The sequence below is a fragment of the Lonchura striata genome, chromosome 2 (genome assembly GCF_050655825.1).
Source record: "Lonchura striata isolate lonStrDom1 chromosome 2, ASM5065582v1, whole genome shotgun sequence".
In the NCBI taxonomy this organism is placed as follows: Eukaryota; Metazoa; Chordata; class Aves; order Passeriformes; family Estrildidae; genus Lonchura; species Lonchura striata.
The window spans coordinates 28737659-28749750 of NC_140704.1; the positions used below are offsets into that span (position 1 = coordinate 28737659).

Consider the following 12092-nt stretch of genomic DNA (forward strand, 5'->3'; position numbering starts at 1 on the left):
TATACACGTTTGCTTGGTAACCATGCTCAAATGCTTATCTAGGACCATTCTAAATTTTCCTTTGTATCCAGGCATCCAACTCAACTTGATATTGCCTAAAATTATGGTGCCATATTTACTTTACACCCGTATATAATTCTGCTTCCTTACTTCTCTGCAACTTAAGGGAATCACCTCCTCTTCCTTATCAATCCATTCTATGCTGTCTTGCTTCCAGTAGATTAAAAAAGGGGGAAAAATCCAAAGAAAAGAAAAAAAAAAACCTAACACTGCTAATAGAACACTTGTTTCTGTTAGCTATCAGAAAAAATAGTTACATCTTTAAAAATTATTTCCATACCTCCAACTTCTCTTCTAACATTTGGCTGGGCTACTCCTCAAAACTTTGCCCTTAATATTGTTGCTTCATTCTTAATAATAAGTTATGACAACTCTCCACATAAATGCACTGTGTGACTCTCACACTTATACTTTTTAATGAAATCTGTACAAATGGTGCTTTCATACACATCTCCCAGCAGCATACCAGAATTATTGGAATCATATTAATGTGTTTCCTACAGTAGTATCATTAAAAATCAGAAGACTATAGAACAGCATTCCATGACAGCAGTGTCAGCAACTGAAAATTTATACAATTGTAGGAGCAGTACTTCTCATTGGAAAACTCAAACATTACTTTTCAAATGAATAAATTTTTATTGACTATATATTATACTGCTTCTAATAATTCAGGATAAATATAAACTTGAATAGAATGAATGTAGTTTTGTATAGTTTTGCCATGTTGATATACTCTTACAACGCAATACATAAAAAACATTACCGAACTATCCAGGTATCCATTCCCATCTGTATCATACAAGCGAAACATAACTGAAAAGAAGGAAAACTCAGTTAGAAAACACAACATATACATCTCTTTAAAAAAAAAAAACAAACAGCTCCAAACCAAAACACAAAACTACTAAGATTGAGTTTCAAAGAAAGGGTAAGTAATAAGATTTTTGTTTAATGATCAGACTAGATGTAGACCCTCCAAACAAGTTGCATTATGTGAAAGGTTTCACTCAGCAACTACCCTGCCGCAGTGCCTCCAATGAGACTTATTAGCCGGAGAGTACAATCGCACCGTTTCCACACCAGCACCCTAACAGCTAATTTGGTGTGTGAACTTGATTTTGCTTCCCTCTAGAGAGGATCTGTCTTCATGACTACTACCAAAAGGTCCTTCTCTGTGATCTAACCAAACACAGGGTAACACACAATTAGATACAAACATTGATAAGCCTGCTTAAGTCACAATGCTACTCCCTTGGCTGCAGCTATCACTATTCAACAGTGATACTGCTTTAGAAACTATTTTCTGAACAATTAAATAAAACACAGAATTAATATTTTAAATACTTAAGCATCCAAATCCAACAATAAACATTCATCACAAACTGCCAGTATGACTTCTTCCAGGACCATACTTGCTTCATCAATTTCAAAATGTACTCCCAACATTCTGGGGAGCCACGCAGACAAAAAGGTATATTTTGACAATATCCAGAAATACACTTTCAAGATTGTATCATGACTTGATCCTAGGCAAAAGAAAGGATACATGGACCATTGTCAAGATATTTGGAACCAGCAAAGCATAAAGCTTTCATAGGAATACTGTTAGAAGACTAAAAAGGAAATCCAGAAGTTTACAAATACCCCACTCTTTGTCCCTACATTCAGGGACAGTTTGTCAGAGCTCTGAAATCCAAATACCCACCATGCTCTTCAGCAGCATAATTTTTTTTACCCCTACACCTATTGTTTAGGGATGAAGAAGTTAGCCCATGTAGTGGTAGTTCCAGGACAATGTAATGCTTTCACCAATAGCAAAACACAAGCAATCTTATTGTTTAATCAGATGTCTCTGGAAATGTTACATATGACCTATTTAACACTGAGGAATCCTACTACACTGGATCCATAGCGGATGCTGTTACAGTCCAAAAAAAATTCACAAACAAAGCTTACCATAATTTTCAGGAAACTATATAATGAGAAGTGAGAAGAAATTACTAGCAATTAGAGAGTAAGTTCAGAAATAATTTGATCATTTTTGGACTTTCAGCAAAACATAGTAACTGTATGTATTGGTTTGTTTCACTTATACACTCCACCTTAGGAATGAGTTGATCATCTGACTGTGTGGAAAAAAGGCAATACCTATACCTCTATACCGCTTCAGCAATTTTTGCCACTACCTTGCATTGCTCTTAAGAGCTGTAATATAAGATTGATTATATTTACAGCAGTACACTATTTCATGGCACAGAGGCCCATGATTCATTAGTTACAGGTTAGGAAAACCTATAAAAATATCCTTCTTTCCCTAGAGTTACCACAGCAAAATTGTCTCAGCGTAAAACATGTTAATGCCAAAAGCCACCAGAGATTGGTACTGCCCCTGCTAGTACACCTTCCACCAAAGCTTCTCAGAGCTTGACAGCTAATATTGTCTGCCAAAGGTACCATTAGGCATTCACAGTTTCCATAGGGATGAATAACTGAATCACTCCACAATAAAGTTAAAATCATTTGGCTCTCCTTCCTCCTCCTCTATGATTTTAGACACAGGTTGAGATCATATTTTACAGCAAGTTTTAGCATCTCTGTGACCTTTACCCACTCCAGAGCAGTACTGCTTACAACTTTTTTTTTCCTTTAATATGAATCAGTAGTTATAATCAGTCATTTCAAACCCAACATTAGCATAATTATAACTGTTTCACCTTTGTAGAAACTAAGTCTTTCCAATTACATAGGTATAGGGTAGCAAAAAGGCTCAATCTGTGCTCTTGGCTAGATTCTGGAAACTATGCTAGTGGTGTGGCATGCAATCTCTTTTCTATTCATACACTCTAAATATTCATGCTCTTGATTTACACACTCTAGGAGGAAAAAAAAAAAAAAAAACAAAACCAAAGCAACAACAAAATGATGAAAACAACCAAACAAAAGTTCTGATGCAAGCTACAGAGACCAAGTCAAATTTTTGTATTTCTTTTTCTTTCAAATTTTGTATTTCTTTTCCTATTCCCTTACCTGACTATATGGCTATATATTTTCTTTCAGTGTATCTCTGTGAGGAATGTTTGGGATTTTCTGTATATTCAGATCATACATAGATTATGAATAATAGATGTGCTGAGCATGCCAAATAGGTGAAGTTCACACTATGCAAGACCTCTCTAAACTCTTAATAGGTTAGAAAATCCATTTATCTTCTGGAATATTTATAAATCTCTAAAAATCTGTAGATCATGTAGATCCAAAGATGAAACATTATTTTCTCTTAGTGTAGTTTATCCTTCAGCCTACATCAAATTTTAATTGAAAGCACCACTTTCATGTTCTGCATATCCTGAATTAAATTTCCAAATACTGAGCTATGACTATTTTTTCCCAATTTTTGACATTTGAAAAAAAAATTAAAACCACTACTTGAAATTTGTATTGATATTAATGTTGGCAAATCCAGAATAAGCCATTTTTCTTTTTTCCCTTCATTGCTACAAACTTATAATTTACATTACAGCCATCAGACCTACTACTTTCAAATTCAGAAAAAGAGTTAAATTATACCATTAATTTACAATGAGAATTCAACTTAAATCAACATAAAAGTCTGCATACAATGGTGCAGCATAAGCTGAAATTTAAATACTATAAAGCTAAAATACATGGTATATTTCAATTCTGTATAACAAAGAGGAAAATAAACCCATTAAACCACATGCCCAGAATTATATGTAGCAAATACAAGTGACTTTGAATACACAAAATATTTAACTACCATACACATAGTAGGTCATACTCTCTCGCTCTTAAATAACATATAACAGTCTTTTGCCCATGCAGCTCCTACTGCAGGCTATTGCAGGAAGTTGATGGAAAATCCTGTACTGCAATTATCATCTGCTCCTCTGTTTCTCCAACTCCTGACACCAGAGGAGGCAAGTGATCTCTCTTTCATGCCGTGGTTTGTGCATCGAGCTCCTCAGAGCTCTGGTAAGGCTTGCATAACTCACTACCGTGCAGCAGTTATTACACTGTAAATTAAATTCAGTCCTTGGATCTCAGTTTTTCTGTGTCTGTGTTCTGAATGTGCATTCACACACTTATACTCTCATATTTTACTCATATGATACCAAAATAATATCACCAAATTTGGGGGATTTGGGGGATTTGCTGTGACCTTGCAATACAAAGTTGCCACTGTAAGCTAACTACAGGTTAACAAAACATCAGGATACTTCAGCAACATATAACCTTGTAATGAATTTCTTATTTTGACAGAAGCAGCCTACTGTTTGCACATCCTAACATATTGAACACTTACTTTGCATAAGAGAGCCTGATCCCACGGATCTTTTATAAACAGACCATTTATGTATATTGAAGTATATTTCTCCTCAATAAGGACCATATGATTGGTCTGACTATTTAGCCACATGAGAAACTAATTTCTAAAATTCCACAATAAGGAAACAAGTTTTCTTCTTTTTTCCTCCCATTTATAGATCAAACTCACAGGGTTGTTTTTTGACTTTTTTAATAGGTAGTGTGTTGCATTTTAATGACCAAGGCGCTAATCAAAAAATAAAAACCAAACAAAACAACCAAGCAAGAATTTTTAATTCCCTGTGTCAAACACTCCTTCCCAACAGTGGTGCAGACTTGGACCATTCTTGGCTTTTCAGTATTCAATAATATTATAGGACCCAAAGCCTATATTAGCAACTATTCTTTGTTTGTATTAGGATGTGTAGTACAGGTTATTCACCCCATCTATAGATCTCTAAGTATACTCAGTATAGTTTGTCTGCTTTTCTCAGATCTGATACTAAACAAGACAAGACAGTGTAGAGAGCATTATTGTAACTAGAGAATGTACAATCCTTACTCCCCATTTTAGCAAATGCTAGATAGAACAAATTTAATTTAAAATCTCACCATTAGGAAGAAAAAAATAATTTCTGCAATTAGGGTCACCTAGAATCAGATTTTTATAACCCATCTGCTCAAAACTGGTTCTTAAATTCAGAAATAAAATATTTGATGACTTATGGAAATAAATATTTAAAATTAAAAAAGAACATACATTCTAGCTTGTCTTCAGGTCTTCCTCTTTCTAGCAGTGACAAATAGCAAACAATATCTTTCAGCTGGATCATGTCTGGTAAATGTGAGTTGGCAGGAGTAGGAGGTCTGGATGTAGAGGTACCCTTGTTAAGTCTCAGACCTGGAAACAATCCATAGCCTTTGTTAGTCTGAATATATGACACAAGCAGAAAATGAAAATGCAACTTCTGCATGCATTCATCTTTGTTTTATCTGAATCTCCAATTACTTCTTAATTTAAATATAAAGCTTTAAACAATTCATGTTCATAGTTTATCCAGCAAAGGTAGAATTAAAATAAACTATCCAACCTCCCCCGCCCCTCACCCAATTATGGGAATGACATAAACTTTTTTTTAATTTGTGCTGATCTGATTTCATTCGACTACAAAATGATTTGGTGAATATTTTTGTTCTACCATAGTAGATGCTAAATATTAAAAACAATCCCAAGTCTGCATCCACTTTCTTGTGCTTGTAGAAGCTTCATCTAATTTATAGATTGACAACAACTACACTAATTGAAGATGTTTTAGTGTCAACAAAAACTCTACTAATACCCAAGTGTACTGTTATCCCAAAAACACAGCCAGATGTGTGTCAGTGCAGCACATATTTAAAACACAGAAGTCTCAGTGACAGACTACTGAGAAAATAAATTTAGAATTTAAATAATAGTCATAATAATTGCTCAGACATTGTGATTAATAGCAGTTCCAGTGTACCACTTGGAATTAAAGTTTCACAATTGCCAAACGTTTTGTTTCAGTACAACATTAGTATGACCAGTCTTGATGATGTTACTGGAATCTACAGGACCAAAATAGGGAAAAATGGAAAGGACAGCAGAACACAGCGAAAGGAGTAAAAACTTTCTATACAAGTTTGTTACATTTTTCACTGACTGAGGGTTGTCCCCTCTCTCCCTAAATTTAGCTTGAAAAACTTCACTGCCATCTGGATGCATCTTAAAAGACTACATTTTAAAAGTTATGCCTACATGTTATGACATACACATGTTAAAACAATAAAATAAGGTTAAAAAGAGCAAATTGGCATGCAACATTTTCATGATTTCAGCAAACAATAAACACAAAAAATAAATATTAAATGAACAAAAATATTTAATAAGTCAATATTCTTTTTAATGAGCTTGCATGTCAGTCAAGTGTCATTAAAATTAAGACATTATAATATTTTATTCAGTTATATGCTAGCTTTAATCACACAACTTACACAAATAGCTCATATTCCACTCTTATATAAATCATATTCACAGAATAAAAAGAATTATTAAACCTGGGACAATTATTCTCAAAAATAAACAGTGCTGAAATCCAAATGAAAATAAATACAAATTTTAAGGTACCTTTTAACCTATCAGCTGCAAGATACAGGTTAAATTATTACTTCTTAATTAGACATGGGAAGAGTTGGTTGCAATGTACTGACTTACTGATGACTTCCAGTCCTGCTGCTTACCTGGCATCTGTTTCCATCTCTCTTCAGACACCTTCACTGAAAATACAGTTTATAAACAGACATGAGTGGACCAAAAGAGACTAAGTGCACATACCTGACAGACTGATGAACCCTGCTACTTTCCTTGTCATTTCTCTAGCTCTCACTTACCCCTCCATTTTCCAGAAGGATGTCTAATATTTCTGACAGTTATTTTCCAGTACAGTCAAGCTCCTTTTTTTCACTATTGGTAACATTTAAAAATTACTAGATACCCAAAAACAAGTGTTTCCATAGTTTCCATTTGCACATCAAAATGTATCAATGCACAGTTTTTTCCCCTTAAAAGTTACAAATTATCAGGATGGAACATTTAAACCGTGAAATTGAATTACAAAATAAACCCAGTATATTTTCAAGCCGAAACAATTCTCACACAAAGTGAACTGAACAATTTATCTACCAGTCCTTCTCTCATTATGCTAAAAACATATGGAAGCTTCCTAAACTGGTATTACATTATATTATTTCTAAAGTACTTAATAACAGAAAAAAACCCAAAAACTCTTGACAAACTTGGAAAAATTAGGAGAAAAATATTTTAGGAGGCAAAATCAGAGTAAGAAACTTAACTTACAATTGAAACAACAGTAATAACAGCACTATCCTTAATAATGATGTTATAATAATTATCATTATTATAATTTTACCACAAATAGGAATAAATTATGTCACAGAACTACATGTCACAGAACTTGTCACAAAAGATGAAGAAAGCTAAGTACAGCTTCTACAGGGCGGAATTTAGCTGTGTCTTCTGAAATCAAAATCCCTTTTAGTAATATACTAACACTTGATCAACATTCAAAATATCAGTAGCTGTAAAGTACGTAGGATTAATAATAACAGAATCACACCTAGACAGTTAAGAGAAACAGCAGCAATGCCACATAAATGGTTGAGCACCAGCAGGAGCTTCCTGCATGAAGCTTGAAGGTTTTTAAGTGTTTGTACCTGAGAGCAGGCAACAAGAACATGTAACCATAGCAATCTGATTAGCATTAACATGACAAAGAATGTCCACTTGGTGTCTCAGCTGCATCATTATTGTGAGTTAAAAAGAAATCATTTAATTTCAATTCCTTTTCACAGTATTCCCTATTTTCTGAGTTCGTTTCTCTAATTTCACAAATACCAGAACAAAAATCCCTCAACATGTAGTTAAGAATTCCATGTATTTACAGCTATTAGAAGTAACACAGTGGGGTGAGGGAACCTTTAGCTCTTTAAGTACTGATTTTATTACTTACCTCCAGAAAGGTGCTGTGGTTTGTTTTTAATTAATGGGCTGCAGTGAGAGATTTTGTTCCTAAATGATGTAAAAAGGTGTTCAATGAAATCATCTGGTAACTCTGCCTCCAGAAAAGTCTTCATGAACAGCTTGAACCCCTCTAAATCAATTGTCTGCAGTGATGGGGAAGAAAAAAAGAAAAAGAATTGAATGTTTTGTAAAAAAGAAAAAAAAAATCACTAATCCATCAAATAATATTCTGTTGACTAAAGTTTTGGACTGTATTTGAATATACTGATTTCTGAAGATACAGACTGGCATACCTGTTCTTGCAAGTGACAATTGAATTAAGTTTGAAAATTACTTTGAAAATTCACAGTATTGCTATAATACCTCAGAGCACTGTGTAAAACAGCCCAGAGTAAATTCAGAGCACTTATATCAGGATCCTGAAATCAAGTTCCATGCTCTCAAATTTCTTGATTGGCATCCAAAGGAGCCTCCAGAGCTCCTAGGGATGTACTTAGCATGTCTTTAGCTTTTCCTATAATTAGGCAGACAAAAAACAGGAGACTTTTGGATGCCTAATTCAGGGAATTGAAGGCCTCCTGTCTTTTCCTACATGACAACATGCTTTGCTGGTGTTTGTCAAAGAGTTACTAATCACCTTGTCTCAAACAGGTTTGAAGAGTCAAATGAGAGTACTTAGATATGCAGCATTACTTAGAGGGGAAAAAACAAAGGTTGTTGATCCAAAACATTTGTCATATAGCTTAATTTCATTTTGCTATTGCCAGCAAGGTAAAAGCTAATTAATAAAACTTGAATGATGTTTTTTTCTTAAAAACAGCATTGTCTGTTTTAAGTAAAAAAATGAGTCATAGATTATCTCAAGTTGGAAGGAATACACAAGGACCATTGAGTTTAACTCCCTGCTCCTCACAGGACTACATGAAACTAAACCATATAACTAAGAGCACCATCCAGATGCTTCTTGACCTCTGATGGGCTTGGTGCCATGACTAAAACATGCTCTGGAAAGTCCCTTCCACTGACCAACCAGTCTCCCAGTGAAGAGCCTTTTCCTGATGCCTGATCTAAACTTCCTCTGATGCATCTTCCTTCTATTTCTTCTTGTCCTGTTGCTGGTCACCAGGGAGATATCAGCACCTCCCCCTCAAGGAAGGTGTAGGCTGCAATGGGATCACAGCAATGCAGAGCATTATGATCCAATTTTATCTTGCTAATAGAGAATGAAGATAAAGGTATCCTGAAACATACTGACACAACTGCATATTTATCATTACATTTATAATTGTAAAACAGCTTATTATTACTCTGATAAAACATAGTGTTACTTTCTTTATAGATCAAACAGAACAGCAACTTGCAATTGTTAAATAATTAAGGGATAAATCCACATGATACCACAAAACTGACTTTGAGAAATTTCTCTGTTCAGGAAATACTCCATATCTCCATCAAAAAGTCTAGTGCAACTCCTTTAGTTGCACTCCATTTAGTTTACTCCATCACAGTGACCATGGAAGGAGGGAAAATACTATCAAGAATCAGCTTTAAACCATACCAGAAAAAAAGAAAATAGAAACTTTCAAAGGCCTCAGTGAATTTGGAATCTGAGTCACAGTATAAATAATTTTTGCTATTATTTTAACATAATTTTAAGACGAAGGAGCAGAAACTTCTCTTCCCCTGACTTCTTTGACTTTTACTTTTTTAATGTATTTATGAGATATTGAAATTTTATGTGCATGCTAAAAAAGATGTTTCCCATTAAGATCAAGACCTAACTACTGAAAGGTAATGTTTTAAATGTGCATCATCATCCTTATGAGGGACCAACAACACAAATTGCAAAATTTAACTATTCTTGTGCAAGTCCTAATTATTAGGAATGCAAGAATGGTGAGACATTATCTCTGCTGAGCTTCTCATACAGAACACCTTATTTGAGAAAGAAGCACAGTGGAACCAATAAAACTCTCATCTATTGAAGACAAAAATATGAGAGACTGAAAAAAATGTTCACAATGCTCAAGATGAGTGTAAAACTGAAATAATCACCTTGAACATGGAAATTATCTCATCAGACAGTTTCAGCCACACTCTTTTACCTTGGATCATACACTGTTGCATTCATGCTACAAACTTTACACTTTTTCTCTCTAATAAAGCCACTGACATTTAATTCACTGTTTATAAACTATGAATCACAATAACAAAAGTATTTGTATCAGCATTCAAGTAAATCAGTAATTAGTTACACTAATATGCATTATATAAACATATTTTTATCTGCAAGCATAAAAAATACATAAATCACTAAATCAACTGACTTTAGCAATCTAAAATTGCTTTGTTAAATTGTGCATTAATGAAAGGCATCTTAGCTATCTAAATGAATCATATACACAAAAAACAGCTAAGTGAAAATGGAAACTAAACCAAAATTATAATCCCATTTAAATTAAGGTTTATGGATGGCCATATAAATATCTTTACATTACATTAATCTTTTCTTTATCTTGTCTGTGGATTTTATGTATATATTGCAAAAAATGTTCCCTGAGTTTAGAGCCACCTTAGATTTTTGAACTGCTGCCTGAGTGACACTGGTTCTCCAAGCTGCCAGCAATAACTAAATCCTTATGCTAAGGTTTTTTGTTGTTTTGGTTTTTTTTTGTTTTTTTTTTTTTTAACTTAATGGGTTCAGAATTATACCTGTGTAGAGAACTAGAAAAATAAGCAAGTTTGAAATTATGTACTTCTTTCTTCCTGAAAACCCTTTCTCAAAGATGTTCAAACTTTTCAATATTTTGTAAAGATGGTCTGACTATCATTTAAGGCAATATCTTCCAACACATGTTCCAAACTGCTAGAAAAGACAAGAGATGCTAATTTACACATGACCTGGCTGCCATGTCCATTTATTACATCTGACATCCTGAATTCCAGCAATCAGGGTGGCTCAGCAAAAGATGAAACAAAGTGGGTGGCTGTTCTAAATGCTGTTCTACAGCCAGGTTTCTTCAGCTGACAGTGCTTTATCCTCTGTTCTAACATGCTCTGCAACCTGTATTCCCCCAGGATAGCAGCAATATTCTTATGACCAGAGTTCAGGTATTGCACATCCAAAAGCTTTGAAATTATAATGGAAGTTAGACAGGAGCTGGGAAATTACTTGAATACACATCAAAAATGTTTAGAATAGCCAAAAATGCAGGTGCGAAATCACATGCTATATGTAAAGAATGTATAAAACTAATCCTGCCTAAGGGAGATCTCTGTGTAGGGCCCTGTGATTGTATTCTTGCTTAAAACCTCAAAATCTGGCATTCTAATACTGCATAGCTGAAAAACATTTTAGAGGATCTAATATAATTGTAGATTATCCTATTAGAACTGAGCTCTAAAATGGTATAGTCATTTCTAGAGATTTGTTTTTGCAAATGTGCATACAGTAAATAAGATAACTAAGCTAGTCTACAGCAGACCTAGGAGTAGTCTGGATCATCCACAAGCTTCCCAGTGAAAAAGAGTGATCTTCCAAAAGATCACAGGTTCACTTTTAAATTGCTTTCAGTGCCTTTTCTACCATCTCTCTCTCATTGTAATACACATAACTTATTACACAACTGCAGAAAAATGGAAGAATTTCTTAAAAGAATTCCTGAGAGCAGAACTGTAGAAGCCAGAGGAGTTAGAGGTGCTAGAAAACCAAGTAGGGGTTTAAGTATGGTTTATTTAGAACAGAGCATGAAAATATGTAAAACTTTTGCTCAGCTTAATTTAAAACTACTTTCACAATAGAGAAAACAACACACAATATTATAGCCATTTCTCTATCTGAAATTGTAGACTATTTTTATATTTCCTCATGGAATTTTACCCTTCTGAAACTGGGAAATGCTGCAGCAAGTAAGTACACTTCCTTTGATTACCAGCATTTTCCCCCAACCCCAGCCACTTTTCAAATGTATTGCACAATGTTTTGGTGAGCAAAAAGACAAAAAATAGAAGGAAAGGAGAGAACAATAATCTTTCACCTTAACATGCATTATGCTTCATCTTCCTTTTAAATTTCACTGTCATTATCAGAATTTCTCAGATGCAAAGTTCAGAGAATTTTGGTATGGTCTGAAAATAATTT

General features: G+C 34.1%; 1 protein-coding gene across 8 annotated transcripts in view; it reads right to left on the reverse strand.

Moving 5' to 3' along the window:
• Nucleotides 1–12092, reverse strand: part of DGKB (diacylglycerol kinase beta) — a 385149-nt gene that overhangs the window by 251418 nt on the left and 121639 nt on the right. For 7 of the 8 annotated variants that reach the window (XM_085573112.1, XM_021538316.4, XM_021538321.4 and 4 more), the window contains 4 exons: nt 7941–8094; nt 6652–6687; nt 5150–5290; nt 827–876 (listed from right to left, as the gene is read on the reverse strand). In XM_085573112.1, coding sequence (XP_085429238.1) covers nt 827–876; nt 5150–5290; nt 6652–6687; nt 7941–8094 — 381 coding nt within the window. The remainder of the gene's footprint in view (nt 1–826; nt 877–5149; nt 5291–6651; nt 6688–7940; nt 8095–12092) is intronic. The other variant, XM_021538320.4, reaches the window with a different exon arrangement.